The sequence below is a fragment of the Chaetura pelagica genome, unplaced genomic scaffold, assembly GCF_000747805.2.
Source record: "Chaetura pelagica isolate M959 unplaced genomic scaffold, ChaPel_1.0 scaffold128, whole genome shotgun sequence".
NCBI lineage: Eukaryota > Metazoa > Chordata > Aves > Apodiformes > Apodidae > Chaetura > Chaetura pelagica.
The window spans coordinates 812758-833645 of NW_009954302.1; the positions used below are offsets into that span (position 1 = coordinate 812758).

The window sequence follows — 20888 nt, forward strand, 5'->3', positions numbered from 1 at the left end:
TGGTGAGGTGATTCTCATGGTCTGGAGGCCTGTTTGGAGAGATACATGGAATCAAAAGTTGAAAAGAAGAGCAGTTTGCAGTGGCAGAATGAGAAGATGCAGGTGAATGGGTGATCAGATAGAGCTGGACGTAGATAAGAGACTGAGGAGAACTTTGTGGTCTGCTCTACAAGTCTAATGCACTCTAGAGAGGAATACAGAGTAAAAAATTAAACATGGCAACATGGAAAGCAAAAAAGACCTGTAAGATAGTTCAGGAAGAAACAGAACTAGGACAAAGTGGAGGGATGATAGAGAAGGGATCAGACTTAGGAAAATTAGCTGAAAAGATGGATAGCAATGTCAGCACTGATGTTCAGATTTTATTCAGTGTTGTCGAAAGTTTAGATCTACTTAATTTTTCTAAGCAAAAGAAAAAAAAGTAGTATCTCATCAAAGGTATGCTTAAAGACATAGTAGATATTGTTCAAGCTTTTTCACTCTTGTTTCCAAAAAAGTAACTTGGATACAAGACTGGTTTTTAACTTCCCTCTTTAGTGAATTAATGCATTGGTGACATCAGCTGCATTTTTTGTCAGTGCAACACAGTCAATATGAGCTTCTCTTTCTTTCTCCATGTATTGAACTTTTTAATTTTTTTTTCCCCCTGTTCCCTCTATGGTTTTCTCTTTTTCAATGACTTTTCATTCAACTGGAAGCTTCATAGCAATTGTGGTGGTTGCTTGTCCACGGTGACATCCATAACTGAGCTTTGTGCCGTGGGAACACAGAGGATGTATGATTGTCAAGCTCAGCAGTTGTAGCCATAGATGTGAGCTGTGCCTGCTGCCAGACACTTAGGGACCACCACAAGAGGAGGGAGGGAAGGATTTCAAGAGCCACCCACAGTGTCTATATGCCTTTGCTTTAGGAAACATGGATATAATTAAGTCTTCTCTTTTAACTGTGCTGAGAAAAAATATTTCAATGAAAAATGTATTTTTATATATATGTGTATTGAATATATATGTTGATTATCCAACTCCTGCAAACACAGTGTAAGGGGCATTGTCAGTAGTAGAGCAGTTTGAATAGTGACATTAAAACACTGATAGTGAAAATTATCCTAGTAAAATATTGTGTCAATATTAGTTTGGAGAGTTACAGACTATGGGTAGCTGTTTAGATACTGCATTTTATTTAAATTAGCTTATGAAACTATTTATTCAAGGCTTTTATTGTTTGTTGAAGTGCTCCAAAAAAGAACTTGAGCAGTTATTATTCCAACCCATACTTCCCTGTCTCTCCTGAAACTGGACCTTTATTCCATTATGCATAATGCTTTAATGAGCACTGCACAGTGCTCACCTTTCTGGATTGCTAAATAGTTTCATCTCCTTAAACTATTAATTGGAGGAAAACTGATGGATAAAAGTGAAAGGCTTTTTCTCATCTGCATTGTTAGAAAAAAAGAGTGGTTTCCACTTTGAGTCTGTCCTTTAATTCTTCAGATTGCAAGGACTGCAGTCTGGTGTTTTTTTTTAGTTCTGTGTTTTTTTGGCCTTAAGCACCTCAGTGGAATTGTTGCAGAGTGTAATAGTTTGGAACCCATTCGTCAAAATGCAAATCAAACCATTTATACATTGAAACACACATCAAGCAATATCTACATTACTGATACTGCTCAGAAAGTGTGAAGAAAAGCAGTACTTTGAATTAGAGGAAGCCTTGAGAAGCCAATGTAGTACTTAACTTTTGGCAATTACGTTAATAACCTTAACTGTAAAGGACAAGCTGTTCCTCTAGAACAGCAAGGAGAATGGCTACTTTTATTACTAGTAAACTTCTTAAAGAATAATAAAACATGAAGAGAACCTTCAGAGAAGATGCTCTTGTTTCACCTTATTATACTCCCACTGCAGGACTGTGCAGTACTTGATTCTGGAAGACTATATTGGAATTGATGTAAAATAACACTAATTTTCTGTCTAAATGAGCATTTAGACAGCAGTTGTTTTGAATCAGATATATCCTCATTAGCTGAGTAGCTTTTCTTTTTCCCTGGAGCCTATTTAGCTGTTTCAAAGGCAGTGATTGTGTGGCAACCGAAATGGTAGGACCGAGTCATGGCAGAAAGTGCATCAACTTGCATTTTAATATTGATGTATTTAATCAGTTTCAATTATTTTTCCTTGTTCTGATCCTCATGAAGTTTGGGAAGCAGTGAAGTCCTACTTGTCATGTTTAATAAAGATTAAAATTAATATTCTCAAACACAAACTAAGCCAGTAATAACTTCCTCTGCATTGCAGCTCACTCTTAGTATCTTTAAGGCATGTTATTATTTGTTTTTTAGTTATTGCAATAAAAATTATTATTCATCCATTATACAGCAGTTCAAAAATGAAAGACACTTCAGTCTGAGATGTTACTATGGGTAAACCTATTAGTACTTTTTTTTTATTTACTGTATTTCTATCATTTTTGTTTCCTTAAGTTCTTCTAAAGGCTGCATACAATTGAAGTTGCACTTGGGAGTTCTGTGGTTGTGTAGCTATTCATGGACCTCCTGGAGTTATTTGGAATCCTTACTAGAAGATAGGCAATTTTATTTCAGTTTTCAGTCTTTTAAAGTAAAACTTCAAGTGCTGTAATTTGAGCATATTAAAACTGTTTAGTCCTTAGTTGTGTTCATCTCCTGTTGGGGTGGGGTGCACTTGGCTTTGTTTTTGTGTTTGTTTCTCCCTAGTTGTTCATAATTAAAACTGAGACAAGCTGGTCATGTAGCATTTGGAGAATGTTTAATTATTCTAATCTTGATCCTAGCATCATGGAAGAGTGGCATTTATTTTTTCATTTCTTTTTTCAGCCTGTGTTGAGCTCTTATTTTCTTTCATGTTAATGACTCTACAGCTCTACCTTTTTTCTGCCTGCATCATGGTCCTTCAGTACCTTTATTCTAGCTATACATAACTCTTGCTGTCCTTTGTTGCTCTTTTAATATCTGCTTTTGCATCCACTGGGGCTTTGAGCAACCTGGTCTAGTGGGAGGTGTCCCTGCCCATGCAGGGGGGTTGGAACAAGATGATCTTCAAGGTCCCTTCCAAACCAAACCATTCTATGGTTCTATGATCCTTTTAAAATTGACTCTTCTCCTTCTTGGGCTAAACTCACTGCAATGTCTAGAAAAATTGACTCTTCTTCTTGGGCTAAACTCACTGCAATGTCTAGAAATGTTTTTGTAGTTTTTCAGACCTTTGCTGTTTTTCTAATAGAAATAGATCTAGATCTTCAGGGAAGTAGTTAGTCATTGTCACTTCTGGTTTAGTTGTTTCTTCTTGCTTTCCATCCTTTAGTTTTGTGGTGTTTCATTACTACTCAACTTTCCTTGAGTTTTCAAAAATACTTTTGTACCATTGGATATGAAAATCTAATATATTTGGATATCTAGGGACTGTGTCTCTCTATCAGCATTTCTTCCATTTCCTAGTTTAGATCTCTTGGTTTTTAGATGTCCTCCAAGAAGATTAATGTCCTGATACTCTGAGAAGTCCAGAATAAAATTGTCCAGTGTCCCCCTTTCCATTCACCATTTTACACTCCTGAAACTGGCCAGAGATCCTTTCCAGCCAACAATCCAAAGTCCTTGTTTTACTTCTCATAGACTGTGTGTCGTGTAGTTTTGAATCCAAGCTCATGACAGATGTCTTTTTTATTTTAATATGAAACACCCATTCATGAGGACTCCAGGGTTAGAATCAGATTCTTCTGATTATTCATGCTACATCTTGTAAACTCCTTGTCTGATCTGCTTTCCTGTGCTTGTGGCTGCCACTTGCACAGACAAAAGTTGATCCTTTAATTGGACAGTTCTTGTGTGGTAAAGTGGAATTGTCAGCAGTAGTTCCAGGCCCAGAAAATGAGACAGTCTTTTAAATCATTTGAGAGTTAATACACTAAATCTTCTCACAAATAGTAATACAGAGGAACAGGCTAAGATGAAACTTGTTATTCCCTGTAATCCTTTGAATAACAAAGTTAATTATTTGTGTCTAAGGGCAATGGCACCCTGGCTGTTTTGCCCTACTATCTAATAACCTCTGTCTTACTAAGATGAGGCAGATGAGGCTACCTGCTTACAGCTGCAATGTCATTTATGACAGATAAATAAAATCAAGTGTTATCTTTCTGTTGCTGTGAGACAGGTCATGTGCACTTCCCCATGGTTCCATGCATCTGCTGATGGCTGTTCCTGCTGCCAGCTAAGGAGCCTTTGTTTCCAGAAGTAGCGATACCAGTTCTGAACTTCAGAGTTTATCAAATTTGAAAAAGCTCATGTGAATAACTCATAGTGATATAAAAAATAATAATAATAATAAAGGAATTTGTTTAGCAGACATTTATGAGTTTCCTGTGAAAGAACATCCTAATTGGAACAGGCTGCCCAGGGAGGTGGCAGAGGCACCATCCCTGGAAATGTTAAAAAAATGGGTGGATGTGGTGTTTCAGGAGATGGTTTGGTGGTCAGGGTTGTAGTGCTGATGGTTGGACTTGAAGATCTTGAAGGTCTTTTCCAACCTTGATGATTCTATGATATTGTAAATATTTCATTTAGAAAATGTGAGTCTTCTCATTAGGAGAAGGGGATGAACACACAATGACAGAGCCACAACTGCAAGAGGAAACAGTGTTGAGTTCAACAGAATGCTTTGAAGAGGCAAAGGGTTAAAATGATAGAAAACAGAGTTGTTCTGGGGGAGGGAAATAACTTCTTTCCTCTTCCACACCAGAAATGTAAGACATTGTGCATCATGCAAAGATAAAAACAGTCTAATACAGAAGGAAACAGTTTTCTTCCACTGTTATCATGTCTAAACAATTCTGGATACAATTTTCATTTGCCAGTGTTGTTGAAGTCTTCATAAAACTTGTTTTGATTTTTGTCTCATGCTTCCTTGAAGACTCAAATGCTAAACAGTTGGACACAATGACGCAAACAGTAGGCTATCAATCAGTCCCAGTTTTCACAGCATTGTTGTTCATTCAGAAAATCTGTGTGAACTGACCCCTTTCTACAGCAGTGTCATTAGTTCTTTCAGAAGTAAAACGAGGATCAAAAAGACTTCCAGGATTTTTCTCTTAAGACTTGCCGTACTGAGTGATTTTGTAAAATTAGGCATCAACTGTTTTCAATTAACTCTCAGCTTTTTTTAATGTATATTGTATGAGAGACTACATATTAATTGTTTTTGTTCTCCCTCAATTTTCTAAGCATTTGACTTCCAGTAAATTAGTCAAACAGAAAATTGAATTTAGATTAGATTTGCTGCGTAGGCTCCTGATTTTGAAGCAAGTGACAAATAGTGCAATAGACAGAAGTGAATGTGTGCAGTGTGACTGTCTTTGGATTGATGTGAAATATAACTGGGCTTGCTCTGTCTGAGATCAGAATTAGCGGGACCTTGGGAGCAGCACAGCAGGGAGAGGAACAGCACAGCACCACTCCAGTCCTTGCTGCTTCCCATGGTGGGCAATTTTAGGAAGCTGTTGCTCCCCATGTCTGACTAGTCAGTTTGGCTGCTTGTGCTCTCTGCAGGCTGGTCTCTGCTTTTCAGTGCTGGGGAGGTACAGTGTTGAAATGCTTTTCCAGGCCACCTAAATATAGTTCTGGTTGGTTTTAGGTGGTTTATTAGCAACGTTTTCCTCCCACATGGATTTTGTATGTGAAGGGTTACAAGCTTTGTAGTGGACAGGCATACCCTAAAAGGTGATTAAAAGCTCACCAGTGATATGAATTCTAGTCCCCTGTCTCTTCTGCTGTGAGAGTCATCTTGCAGGACAGAACTGAACTTCAGACTACTACTTCAGCTATTCCACCCTCCTTGTGTCCTTGACTCAGTGGTGCTGCCATGTTAGAGGAGGTCATCATGTACATCTCCTTTCTGGTGTGAGTCATTATTTGTGCATGTTATCTTCTCCCAACCAGGCCATCTGCTTGGATTATCCTTCTGCATCTGCCTTTCATCTGTCTGACTTCTGGCTTATTTTTTTCTTTTTTTTTTTTTACACCCACACACACCTATCTGCCCTAGTTCCTGGTTTTTTTATGTTGAAATAGAAACAGTTTTTCTGTGTTAAAATTGCATGCCTCTTGATTCAGTAGTTCTTTTTGATCAAAAGAGGTGGAAATCCAGAGGTTGGCTTGAGATTATAGAATTAGTAGTCATGACTACAGAATTAATTAATACAGATCTAATTTGTCATGACTACACAGAAAGGTGCAAATAATCTGAGATTTAACAGTGTGGCAGCTGTGCTGTTCATATGACTTCTTGTTAGCATCTTCATTTCTAAACAAGCTCTTTGCATCATCAGAGAAGGCTTCTGTGTATGCAGAATGCTCTGGCTTGCTTGATCTCAAAAGAAAAGAAGAAACATGGTGGGGATCTGTGACTGGTTGTGATAATTTATGCATGGAATTTCTCAGGAAACACCAAGATAACTTGGTTTTAAGGATCGCTCCGACTTCACCTCAATCAACTATGCATGGATTATCAGTTTGGGAGCTTCTGAGCCCTCTGCCCCTTTCCTAGTGGCAAACAGGATGAAATTTAACAAGTCCAAATGCTGGATTCTGCATCTAGGATGGAGTAACACCAGCCTGAGTATAAATTGAGAGAGGAGTGGCTGGAGAGGAGCCCTAGAGAAAGGGATGCGGGGGTGTTGGTCGACAGCAAGGTCAGTACAAGTCAGCAGTGTGCCCTGGTAACCAAGAGGACACACCACAACCTGGGGTGCATCAAACATGGCATGACCAACCAGTCCACAGAGGTGAGCACCCTGCTGTGCTGAGCATTGGGGTGGCCTCACCTTGAGGGCTGTTGGAGTTCTAAGCTCCATGATTTAAGAAGGGTGTGAAGGTCCTTGAGTACATCCAGCCAGAGGAGGGCAATGGAGCTGCTGAAAGGGCTGGAAGGAATGTCCCATGAGGAGTGGCTGAGGACTTTGGGTTTGTGTAGTTTGGAGAAAAGGAGGCTGAGGGACAATGCAGTTGTTCTCAACAGCTTCCTGGGGGGAAAGTGGAGAAGGGAGGTGCTGAGCTCTTCTCCCTGTGATCCAGTGATAGCATGCATGGTTCAAAGCTGCACCAGGGACAGAGGTTTATGGTGGACTTCAGGAAGCATTTCTTTACTGAAAGGGTAATGAGACAATTGAATGGGCTTCTTAAAGAGGTGGTCGATGCCCCAAGCCTCTCAGTGTTTAGGAGGCATTTGCACAATGCCCTTAATAACATGGTTTAACCTTTGGTCAGCCATGAATTGGTCAGATAGTTGGACTAGATGATTGTTGTAGGTCCCTTCCAACGAAACAGAAACACTCTGTTCTATTCTAGTCTTTCCTCTTCCATCCAGCAACTCTCCTAACATCACAAGAGTAATGTGCTTTTTCTGTGTGGCATAGAAGTGATTTCTGGGCCTGCACATGCAGATTCAAAAGGGTAGAATGGAGGAAGAGGTACAGCAAATAGGGAAATAATCCTGTTTCACAGACAAGGCTTTGGAAATTTGTTCAGCTTCAGCTAAATTTGTTCTGTCGGCCACCCAATAAGTTTTATTAGTGTCAGACTCCAGACTATTCTCTTCAAATTTGTCACAAGGCCAATGACTATTCAGGCACAACAAAGTTGGGGTTTTTTGAAGTCTATTAACAGTAGTAGTATGAAATGGAGAAAGTAAAATCCTCCACAGGGCAAACTAAGTTTTTCAAAATTTAGCTTATTCCATTAGGAAATGGCAAGCCAGCCCTTCTGAAATCCTCTGCAGAAGAGAGATAGGATTTTTCATCCTAAAAGCAGTCTCCTTCATGGGCTGCACTAGAGCTGCAATTCCTGGGAGCATCAGAGTCCTACCCCCAAATCCCTGGTGAGTGCTGTGAATCTGAAAATCTAGGCAATCAAGGAAAGGTTGAGGAAAACAGCTAGAAATTGGGCAAGTTTTCAGTCAGTAATCTGCAGTTTTAGGAAAACTGGAATCAAAGCATCTTGACAAAATGTTTTGGTTGTGGTGAATTTTCAGTTTTAAAAGGAATCTTTTTTTGTGGTTTAGGAGGAGGCCTCAGGTTCTTTATGCACTTTGCAGACATTGTGGTTGTTCCCACAGAGCTTATCACTTAGACAGAAGGTGAGTGAAGAGAGACAAAAATGAAGGAGAAATTAGAGGCACAGAGGGGTGCTGCGGTTTGCACCTGGTCACACTGAGGTCAGCAGCAGAATTAAGAACTGGATTTTTTTGAATCCTGATCTAAATCAGTTTGTCTCACCTCAGGATGATCACGGTTCACTCAGTATGACTAAGCCATCAAAAACTTACAAAAAAAAAAAAAGCCCAAGCCAAACATTTCTTCTAGTTTCTCACGTATCCTTGCTCACAGACACAAGCAACAGCTGAAGTGCACAAAGTATATGGACTTACAGGGTATTTTTTACAGTTATTTTCATAAAGAATGTGAGAATACTCCAAAATTATTTATTTCAGTAGGGATCATCACCCCGATAACGTTCATCTGCTGTACAACCACTGCTGCCTTTAGTGCTGCAACTGGTCAAAGTGTAACTGGAGGCTTGAGTGGGACAGCAGTAAAGCTCCTTGGAGACCTGTAACCTGGAGTTCTCACCAGGACACTGCAGCACACAACTGCATTGAAATGCTGTGTTGTCAGTGTTTCTATTTATACTAAACCAAAAGAGGACTAGAATGTGTGTTGTTTGTGATGTGTGACTGTTGGCAGTTCTCTGGCATAATTTTGGTCTAGACCAATTAATACACTCCTAGAAAATCTGAGCAATGTTCATGGTTTAAGAGTCTGGGGACTCTTCTCAATAAGCAAAATGGAGGGGGAGATAATTTAGCTGAAGAGGCATGAGCTGGTTTAACCCTGAGGTCCAGAGACTGGGTTCTAGTCCACTTTATCAGCCACTTCTATACCTTTAAGTTAGGTATGTGTCCTGTATCTTCAGGAGAGGGCTGAGTAAAATAATTCCCATCTTCTCTCTTACACTCTTTTTCTGTTCTGCAGTGCTGCATGCAGGTGCAACCTGTTTTTCCCAGGAGTTAAACATCTTACAGGGACAAAAGAAAAGAACTTGCAAAAATAAAGTACCTACCAAAAGTAATTAGGATAAAACTAGCAGCCTTACCAGTAATGGGAAACAGAGCAATCCACTAGTAAACATTACTTTCTGTGTCCTACTCTCTACTCGAAGGATTCCAGAGTACATTTTAGAAGTAGTTGCCCCCTTCTTGGAGTGCCTTGTTTTCATCAGAGGTTTTGATAACTTCACATTCAGTAGATAAATTGTACTTTATCTTATTTGACAAGTTGGAGAATATTTGTAAGCAAACAGAGGTAAAACATTTCCTTGTGTCAACACCAAAGTTTTCTGCAGTGGCCTGGCCTGTGCACAGAGGGGCTGAAGTCACTGAAGAGCTGACAGCCCCTTGTGCTCCTTGCCTTCCCTGGTGGAACCACACTGACCATGGCAAAATGCAGTGGGTGTCTGCACTTTGGGAAACTTCCCTACGTCCAGTATCTTTGTGAACACTGGGCCTCACTGGCAGTTTAAAGCACAGAATCATAGAATCAGCCTGGTTGGAAGGGACCTTGAAGATCATCAAGTCCAACCATAACCTAAATCCCCCAACCATAACCTAATCTATCTGTTCAGTGCTTAAATCATGTCCCTAAGCACCACATCTACATTTCTTTTAAATACTTCCAGGGATGGTGACTCCACCACCTCCCTGGACAGCCTGTTCCGCTGTCCAACCACTCTTTCAGTATAGAAATTCTTTCTAATATCCAATCTAAACTTCCCCTGGTGCAACTTCAGGCCATTTCCTCTGATCCTGTCAATGTTCACTGGGGAAAAGAACCCAGCTCCCACCTCCCTACAACCTCCTTTCAGGCAATTGTAGAGGGCACTGAGGTCTCCCCTCAGCCTTCTCTTCTCCAAACTAAATAATCCCAGTTCCCTCAGCCTCTCCTCATAGGACTTATTCTCCAGACATTTCATCAGCTTGGTAGCTCTGGTAGAAGCCAGACATATGGATCAGATACACAAAGAGCTGCCCTTCTTCCACTAGTGGTGCTGAGGGTTGGGATCTTCAGGTGGAAGGTTGGTTGTCTTTAAAATTGCAAACTGATGCAGCAAATTCAGCTGTAACTCATTTCAGAGCTGTGGACCTGAAGTGTTTTGTCAACAGAACTAATGATCCCTAGTAATATTGCTAACTAACTAATGGTAGTAACAAATCAAACCCTGTTTGTAAATGCTGTATGCATGTACTATAAATTTTATGGACCTACTACTCTGCTGTAAAGTGGAGGAATACTTTCTGAACACTAAAATTAAAAAAAAAAAAGAAGTTTGTTACTAGCCAAACTCTCTTTTAAAAATAAAGGTTGTGTGATAATGTCTCAGCTTTGAAGCTAACTCATTATTTTGGAATGGAAGAATTAAAATGTTTTGATGAAAATTCACTTCCAATCTTAACTCTGAACAAGCAGCTGTTTTGTGGGCTGTATTTATTATTTTTTAAAGTTACTTATTTATTTTTTAAAGTCACTTTCCAGTGTAAAGAGCCCTTCCGGTATTCCGTTACTCCTTTATCCATTCTTGAATGTTCAAGTCTTAATTCTTTATTTTTATTGTGGTAGAGATCTCTAAATACTTTAATCTATTAGCTGTTTAACAGAACATACAGTACATGTTCAGAAACAAAATATTTCATGTGGCAAACTCTCTTGCCTACTTATGAAAGAATTTATTTTCCAATGAGGAAGGGCCCGGAAGAAACTAATGTAAGTATTTTAGCAGGGGTTTGTATTTCTCTGATAAACAGCACTCCCCTTCTGTTTGTGATCACAGGATGAAAGCTCTCTAAGCCTGTATATGTACATTTTTACTGCTACATCATGTAGTGTGCTCTTAAGATTGAGATCTCATTCCCCAGGAAGCATTTCTGTCTAAGATTAATTGCCCTTTTAAAATCAGTGTTTGATGTATTCCTTTGGCTATATCCTGACTCACTTTAACCCTCTTTGACCTGACCCCACTGGCTATTACCTCCATGGCTGAAGCAGAAATCCTTCAGCTTGATGTATGCAGTACAGACTTGAGCCTGTGGTTTTTCACGTCGATGGATTCAATTAGCTGTTTTTTACTGATCAACTTAGCAGAGGCTGAAGAATTTGTCAGACGTGGAACCAAACTGTCCATGCTTGGGGGTTAATCAAATGGCTCAGCCACATTTTTGTGTCGAGTTTGCTTGTGAAGTTGCTTACTTTGGTAAATATCACAGTAAGATTGCTGGAAGTTGCATTTTTAAAAAGGCAAACCCCATTTGTTTTTCCTCAGTTAAATGAGGGAAGGAACAAAACATGAAATGGGAATCATTGGGCCTTTGATCTGTATATATCACTTAGCACTTTTCAGGCAAATGTTTTGAAATTGTAATTATGTCCAAATGTCCACTTCTGAATTTGATTTAATAACTGGGCAGGTACACTAGCAATTAACATCATGGATTCATCAAAACAAGTAAACTTACTGGTCTTTTCTGCATTTACAATGATTTTGCAGCAATATTAATCTTTCCTCGTTGTGCCTTGCTAGGAATGGTTCATCATTTGATTAGCTGAAAAGTTCATTATGAAGGAGGGATGGCTGCTAGAATCGAAGGATTTTTGCAGGCATGATGTGAATTATAGTTTGAAAATGAAGTAAAATAGAGGTTGAAAGTTCAAGAATGCCATTAAAATGTTTTAAAGTGTATGAACGTGCACATGCATAGGGAATACATCATATGATTATATAATGAATTTGCTATTTAAATTGTTTGGAGTAACAGGATTTTGAAAACTGAGATGATGAAAGTTCTCACAAACTGCTGTAGCAGCAAGGGGTCTTCTACAGCAGATTGATCTGGTTTCTTCCAATCTTGATAGTGGAAAATTTCTGTCAAATGTTTCTTCTTTTGGTTTTCCAAGAACTGTATCAATTACACTTAGCTCCCTACCTGTAGACAGGAGTAGCCTTAATTTCTTTAGGTCAGTTATGTACAGTTTAGAGGGAAGGGAAACCTCAGTCCTAATGAAGGGCACGGTGCATGAAGGGGTTAACTTATTGTAAGTCCAGATGCCTGCTGTTTAGAAAAGCTACACAACCCCTAAAAGAGGTTTAGCTCTCCCTCAGCAATGGAAAGCATATCATGGATGAGCTGGGCTCAATTTGTCACATTATCAAGTGCTTATCTTTTAATGCACACCTTGCCTGTTCCTTGTATATATAAATGTATCATGTCCTCACTTGTTACACAGAACAGGAGCATGATTTGCACTGAACTTTGTCACTTGGCTCACATGGGCATAGCCAGACTTAAAAATATTGCAGAAAATTGTTTTATAAGCTTTAATTGCTAACCCTGGTCTTGTATTAACTGACACAGTTTATTGCTGGTTCAGGGCTGAGTCTGAGGCACTGATGCTAAGGAAGAAGGGGTGTAAGAATATTTCCTGGGAGTTTTGTCTTATCACATCTCTCTTTTCCAGGCTGAAACTAGATGTTTGATGAGAAGCATCTTGGGCTTAGTTGCTGTAAGGTCTTTTAAAATCTTTTAACTACTAAAATGTGAGATGTTTAAGACAAGTATTTTAGGGTTCTGTCATAAATTAGTTTGGGACCTATAACACAACCCCATTAAAAAGCTTACTTTAAATATAAAATAGAAAAATTTTAAATATAAAAATTAAAACAAACCAAAAAAGTTTAGTAAAGTAAATCTTTCATTTCCATCCTTTATCTGCTTTTCCACTGAGCTGCATGAACTCTTTACAGAAGGAAAAATCCCCTTGGTTGTCTGAGGTGGTATTACTGTCAGTGTTGACTGGTTTGGGCTGCCTGGAGAACTGTTAAATACAATCTGCTCAGGCAACCTGGACTCACTAGTGTTTGAGGCCAAATTTACCCTATTTAAACTTTTTCAATGGAACAGAAAAAGTTTTCTAGTTTGTTTACATAGTTTCTGGCTGCTGTGAGATTAGAAGTGTAACCCAAGTTCTTATAAGCTGCTCCAAAGTGTAATAAACTGCTGCTGGTGGTGATTAGTTTAATCCATGTATTTTATTATGTTTCAGAAATGTGGCTGTCTAGCCTGGGATAGACTTGAGGTAGAAGATGACAGCAAATCATGAAGGAGGAAAAAACTGTCTGGAGAATAAAATGATGTTTAGGGGTGATGCCAAGTATTTGATTTGATCCTAGTATTTAAAGATATTTAATGTAGATTATAATGTGGCATAGTCACACTTTCATTTTGAGGATACAGAAAGCTAGGACTGTGCTGGAATATAGTCCACGGCATCTAATTATAGTGAGATCTGTGACAAATTAACTTTCTTCCTCTCCTTTAAGTTACAAGTGTCTAAACTCAAGTAGGAGATGTTTATGCCACGAGAAGCTCATCTAAAGATCAGCCAACTGGCTTGTGTCAAACCATGAAAAGAAATACAGCAGTAATTAAATCTATGAATATGGACTTCATGACAGTGTTGCAGTGGAGGAACACTTGAGATATCTTGCCTGGATTTAGGCTTTTGGAGCCAACCACTCTGCAAGAACAGACTTCACTGAAGCTTGTGTAGGTCGAGTTCTGAGATTTTGGACTAAGAAACAGTAGTTCTTGTGAGGGGCTCTGCTAAGATTACATCCAGGTGCTGTAAGGGTGAAGCTGAGACATGTTCTCTGAATGCCAGAATACTCCAGGATGGAGAGGGACTTAGGTTTTGAACAGTTTATTTTGGAGAAGGATTTAAGAAATTAAAGCAGTGAGTTATAAAGATAGGTTAAACACTCTTGTTATGTGTTAACACTGCTTTAAAAAGATATTTTAAGCAAAATACAAAGTTGTGGATTTTATTAACTATTAGTTGTCTTTGAGGCCAGGAACTCACCACAGTTAAAAGCTCTCTGGGGTACTTGTGTGGATATCAGGAATATCCAGAGCTGAGAACATACATTTGGGAAAACTATGACTTTCAGTTTGAGCAATGTTAACTCATGTTTCTACCAATGGTTAAAATGAGATACATTCTAACCTTGCTGCTGGTTAACCAGATCTACCTGATTGTTTATTTATATTCCTATTGAATAGTTGGATTCTATCCAGAAACCGAAGTTTTTATTCTCCAAACCACATCTTGTGTTTGGAACATGTTTTATTCTGGATACAGAATAATGTTGAGGAACAGGAAGACTGGTGTATTGATCACATATTTCTGTGTGAGTTCACAGAATCATTCTGGTTGGAAAAGGCCTTTCATATCATTGAGTCACACATCAGCCTCTGAATTTTTAAGGTCAGAGGAACCTTTTGTTGTAGCTAGGTTATTTTAGAATCAGCTTTGCAGTATTTGTTGTGTTCTTGCTCTTGGATACTGTACAGCATATCTTGATGTGACCCAATAGATCATTTGCATTTCTGATTAAGCTGATAATTATTCCAAATCAGGGGAGAGGAAGGGAATAAGGATTGTGGTGGTTTATGGGTGGTTAAAGCGAGGTGAAAAGTATGTTGAGATTGCTATGGAAAATGGGTCACTTCTAGCAATGGAGCCTCCTACTGTGATGAGCAGGGTCCCTTTTTTTTTTTTTTTTTGCAGCAGCAGGGTGGAATTGACAGAGAAGTTAGGAAAGCCTGGGATATGATGGCTGAAATGGGCTAGTGTGAGGCTTCTGAAAACCCCTACTAAGATTTTATTCCATTTTTTTTTTAAATTAACTAAAAAAATCCATGCCAAATAGAATATGTGGTAGGCTTAGTCCTTGAAACTATGATATTTTTAAATACAAAACATTTTCCATCAGAAAAGAGAACCTAAGTGTCCACTCTCCGAAGTCCTTGTGCTGAGTTCATTCAAAGAGCAAGTGATCATTTAGCCAAGAGATTTGACCAAGCTCACCTTTTTTTGGATGCCCTTCCCTTAAAATTGCATAGGTTTTGAGCACCTGTTAGTACTCAGCTGAGTAGGTAAGATTTGTTTAACATACAAGGTTGTTTTTGTATCTGAGACCTTTATATCAAGGTTCTCATGACTCTGGAATCTGAACATCTCACCATATTTCTATGCTTTGGTGGCTATTATGCATATATATGCCAGAAAATGATTGCAGAACTGTTCCAGTTAGATTGGACTTTCTGAATGGAAAAGCCTGAAATAATATGCTTTAACTTCTAATTTATTTATTCTTTTAAAAAGCAGATGCTTAATAAAAGCAAAATATGAATATTTTATATACAAATGGGTTGAATTAATTTTGTAGCTAAGCTTGCTCACCAAGCAAAGAAATATTTTGCCATAAATTAAAAAAAAACACATGGTGTTTGGCTAAAGTAAATATTACCAAAGTGATGTGAAAGGGTTTATAAATACCCCTTACCTTAAAAAAAAAAAAAAAAAGTTTATGGATATTTTATGAGCACATGATTTTTGTAGTGGACTCAAAGTAATTGTGAAGCTTGTTTTGTTGTGAATGGTATCGAGTCATTGTCAATTCTAGTGTCAGACACTGGACCTGTTTTCAGTTTTGGACAGGTTGCTGTTGAAGAGCTGGATGCTGTTCCTCAGTTTCAGTACTAGCAGCTGATAGACCTCTGCATCAAATTGAACCACTACTGGCAATATTGAAGCTTTAGGGGCTTTAGAGATGTTATGTACTTAAAAGAGAAAAAAACTGAAGTATGTTCATCAAGTGCTTTGTTCATTTATGTTCTGCTGCTGGTGCAGAAGTCACTGGAGTAATTCTTCAGGCCATGAGGGTTGTCTGGGGCTGTCACTTCTCTCTGTGTCCTAGAATATCCAACCCCAGGTGCCTAGAGAAGGGGAGGATAAATTCAGCCACTGTCCAGATGGAGACACTGGTTCCAGGTTAGAACACAGTCTTTGAATTTGCTGACTGATAGAGTGTAATCTTTTGTAAATAATTGCATAGAATTTCATGTGGGATCCTCTGTGCTCCAGCAGAAGTCTAGCTTTCAAGAAGAAAATTTTCACCTCTGCTTGCCAGGTACTTAGGCTTTAAAAATTGAGTCAGCAATATCTGTCAGTAACAAACTTAGTGGTTTCATCCACGTATGAAGAGCCACATCACTGAAAGCTGTATATGTCTGCAGTTAATTTCCTAAGAGATCCTAACAAGGTAAATGAAAACCTTCCTGGTGAAGATGTTGCTGTATGTCTTCAGAGATATCCAAGGCATCAGCTGCTGAGAGTGTGCTGTCCAGGAATGCTCTGGCTGCTTTCAGGTATATGCACCTAAAGGCTTGTCCTCTTGCCTGGGAATCTGAGGAGCAGGAGCCCTGGAAAGGAAAGCAGCTGCACCACAACCACAAAAGCAGAACTCTGCTCCCTGTAATGCTGACCCAAGAGGAGTTTTCCTACACTGTGGTGTAACTTATTGTCAGGAATACCTTGAGTATCATCTAGTCCAGAACATAAGATGTCTTCTGAAGATATGTTTGCAAGCAAACACATGTTTGTGGACCATTTCACAGCTGAAAAAGCTGGAAACTCCTTCTCTTAGGTAAGGCTGCTATTGCACAATAGGAATCTCTCCAGGAGCAACTTGTGCCCATCACCCCTTGTCTTTTCCACGTGACTCCTTGTAAACAGGGAGTCTCCATCTTCTTGGTAGCCACCCTTTAAGTACTGGAACAATTAATCTTCTTTGTAATTAAGTAATTTAAATTTTACACTGTTCATTTAAATATGTGTTGTGTTTAGTAACTTGTTTATAGAGGCATTTTGTCAGTCTGAAAAGGCCTTTTTTTAAATCCTAGGATATGGGGTGGAGTGAAGAAGAGAGGACAGCACTTGGTGTGTCAAGATGCATATAAAATAAGCTACAAAACCCATGAACTGTAATGGAAGGAAAAATATTATGTAAATCTATTTATCTATAATCCAGGTGGATTATGCTTTCATGATAACTAGCAAATCATTCAGAACCCAGGTCAGGGAGGTAATGGTGGATATGAACTACACAACTGTTGAGAAAACAAGTGTATTTTCCAGTGTTTTAATCATTTTCCAAATTTTTTTAGTATATTTGCTGTAGAAAACTTGCTACATAAAGCAGAGGAGCCAGATTTAGGAGAGAGAGTGTGACTTAAAATGGTGAAGTTACTGAAAACATGGAAATTGAGGAAAGTTTGGGTAAATGTGGCTTAGGTGAGACTTTATGGTCCTTAGTAACAAAAGGAGGGAAGAATGTTAAAGTAAAAACAATGGATTTTGTGAAAGAAGGCTACAGTAAATACAGAACTGGTAGATAAGATCTCTCTAGTCAAGCCTCAAGGGGACAAGGAATTAAGGAGAAGTGATGCTTTGTCAGAGATAATAGTAAAGCACAAACAATGCAAATGCAGAGATTAAGACTTCAATTAAACTGTAAATTCTCCATTGACCTCCGAGACTTTCTCAGTTTGCTGAGGAAGAGAATAAAAGATTGTATGAGAAAGGGACAGAGTTAGGTCGGGAGCAGGGGATGGGGACACCCAGATGAACTGCATTTCATTTCTAAGCAGGAGACATAATAAGCACATGCACACACATCCAAAAATGTTCTGTCACACAGTGAAAAAGAGCCAACTAAAGTGATTATCATCTCTAAGTCTTTCCTCCAATGACAAGAAAAAAGATCCTGAGATTCTAAAGCTTTTAATCGACTTTTGTGCAAGTTTTTGCTAAGAAGACTCAGCTCTGTGTAGGTGACTAGCACAGGACTTATGCCAGAACAGCAATCTGCCATCTGGCTGTGTCTGCAAAGTAGTTGTTTCTGAAAATTAAATAATATTATGAAATGTAAAAGAAAAAAATTAAATCACCAACTCTGTGGCAATTTCTGGAATAACTTAGGTAGATTTTACCTTGAAAGTCTTAAATAAATGTACCTGGGAGTCACTTCAATCTAAAAAATATTTAGATTTTCTCTTTACTTCTCAGTGTGAAAACTTGGTTTCTGAAATCTTTTCTTTTGCATTTTATGCTGTTACCAACCTGACTGGTTTTAGGCCAATAAATACATGCTATGGTTGGAAATACCAGAAGCCTATTTCTAAATTACATGCTGCACCTTCTGACCTGTCTGCAATAAAACCAGAAACCAGCAGTTGCTTATGCTTAATTTAGGGTGATAATGTCATTTAGAGAATCAAGCTTAATATATTTAATCAAGAATTTGTACAGAATATGGTACCGTATGCAGGTAACATGTAAATTATTTTAGGCAAATGTAACTGTCTGCTTCTGCAGGAAGAATTATTGCTACAGTCAACAGTATATTCAAGGGAGATTCTTCCTAATATAATTTAGTCTGTGCTGCCATAGATACCTGGTTATAACACAGACTTCTTCAGGCAGCTGTCAAATCATTTTGGTTACCAAACAAGTAAGATTTTATCTATCTTTAGAAAATAGGAATTATGCTACAGCTGGGATGGCTGAATGGAAGAGCCACTCATGGTACCTTCTTTTCTAGATTCTGCTCTCCTTCGTGCCACTCTTGGGGATCACAGTGGTTTGTTCTGTAATGCAGAGAGTGGAGGGGGAATAAGATGTCAGCTAGAGAAGGCAGTGATGTCTTTGAGCACTGAATATGGATTTCACTGTGGTAGGTCCATGTGAGGATGCCAGAGTATAGTAGAACAACAGTAAACAGTCACTGCCTACTTTTTTTCCCCCCCTAAGCATTATTTGGAGCATACTTCAGATGCTCTTCTCATCACAAGGCACTGGAATAAATTTTCATTTCTTGTTTTTTGGGGGTTTTTTTGTTCATTTCATGACAGTTATGTCAGTTGCTTTCGCTGGTTCCCATCATTTGGATCAAGGGATCAAAGTACTTGCATCCTCCGGGAAAAGTATAAATAAAAAGAATTAAAATATTCTTAGAAAATAATCTGGTCATACTGGGAATCATTTGCTAACTTAGCTTTTCCAAGGAAACTAAGTGAAAAAAAGCTGGTGGTGCCAACTCAGCCTTCTGAGTGACTCTGAAATAGGGCTTTAGACTGAAGTAAATTATTCTTAGCAAAACAAAATTACTTCAGGAATAGTAGATGTATTATAAGTGTGGTGTATTACATAGAGTTCAGCTCTTTCAGGAGGTCACAGTATTAAGAATACAACTTTCTTAGTATATTTTAGGAAGTGCAACATCTTTACCATGATCTGGGTAAAATTCATATGGCTTGTAGTTGGGTGAGATGGAGATGCCTTAACTGTATTGACACCATTGTAGGGAAACCCTGGCAACTAATAAGTGTGGCACTTCTGTTGTTGCATTTTAACCTTCTTTTTTTTTTTTTTTTTCCTTAGAATTAATTTTAACTCAAAGTTTCTTGTTTAGATAATAGAAATCTCAGCTTTCTCCATTACCAGCATTTCCTGCTTTTCATTCTGTTAAATGTTCAACGCCGTAACACCAACTAAATCTACTGTAAATTAAGCATAAGGAAATGTTTAATCTTTCTGTAAACTCTGAGTGATATACCAGTGGTTTCTCTTTTTCTTTGAATTAGATGGAGAGCAGAAGACTCAAGTGATGATTCATGGAATTGAGCCAATGCTGGAAACACCCATACAGTGGCTAAGCGAACATATGAGCTATCCAGATAATTTCCTCCACATTAGTGTCATTCCCCGACCTACTGATTGAAACTCAGCTCTCCTGGTATGAGGATCATTCTCCAGCTGGAATGAGAAGGGCATGTCAGCTTCTTGCTCCTGCCAGTCTTGACGGAGGCAGCCTGACCAGCAAAAAAAAACACCCCAAAACAACAAACCCAACAGAAAACTGAAACAAAACGAGAAGTCCTCAGTGCTGCAAGCCAAACAGGAAGAAGAGATCCTATCACCAGATAAGGGCAATGGGGCTGATCTTATTTTGCATCACTGCTGCTTTTCTTCACTGCTGTAATTAAATCAGTCGCGATATGAAAGAAATTTACAGGCCCTCTGCACCTGTTTTCTTGTAAAATAGAATGAAGCTGAAACTGCCGGGCCCGAGAGCAAGTGGAAATGTGCCACTGGGTTGTATTTCTGATTAACAAATAAACAGGGCTGTTTCCTAGAGCAGTGGCATTTCAACTTGGGGAGTGGAAACCTTGGTTTAATTTTCTAGAAAGTTAGACCCCGAGAGATCCAGTTACCAATAGCTTTTTGTAACAGATCAGATTACTGTAAACCCATCTTTCCTTAACCAGAACTTCATGTTTACAGTATGTGTATTGGTATGCAAATGATCTCTTAACTTTGATAACAAGCAGTGAGGGATTTTAAAGTAAACCCGTGAGCTTGTTTTGTCATCTAAAAACATGCACAACTTAATAATTTAGGAATACTTTTCATTTGTGTGCTGTCACTGAATACTCCAGGATGTTTATTATTCAAACCAGTTTTCATAGACTAGCAACGGTGTCAGATAATTTGTCTCAGGATTTGTCATGGCATTTCTTTTGTGCTCATCTAGATCTTTTTTTTCCCCCCTGTAAGAATATTTTCTTAATTTAGTTTTAAAAGTTTTACAAAAAAAAAAAGAAAAAAGTAAACGGATGTTGCAAATGATTGTATCCTGCTGTTTATTCCCATAGACTAGAAAACAGTTAAATCATAGAATGATGAACAGATGTATTGCTTTTTAATAACTGACTTTTGGAAAGCTGAGGCTTTTCCAAGCTTCTTTACATCTGAGCTTAGTTTTCTGCTGTGGTCCCCAGCAATCAGTCTGAAATTTGCACAGATTCTCCCTTAGTTTAGCAGATGTACTTTTAGGTTATTGGATCACTTTTGGT

The 20888-nt window shown here is 38.6% G+C and overlaps 1 protein-coding gene across 2 annotated transcripts in view; it reads left to right on the plus strand.

Annotated features, from left to right (window-relative positions):
- Window positions 1–20658, plus strand: part of ATG5 (autophagy related 5) — a 66431-nt gene extending 45773 nt beyond the window's left edge. The window contains exon 7 of one of the 2 annotated variants that reach the window (XM_010003858.1): window positions 19617–20658. In XM_010003858.1, coding sequence (XP_010002160.1) covers window positions 19617–19753 — 137 coding nt within the window. In that variant the 3' untranslated portion in view covers window positions 19754–20658. The remainder of the gene's footprint in view (window positions 1–19616) is intronic. The other variant, XM_010003857.1, reaches the window with a different exon arrangement.
- Window positions 20659–20888: the final 230 nt, after the last annotated feature.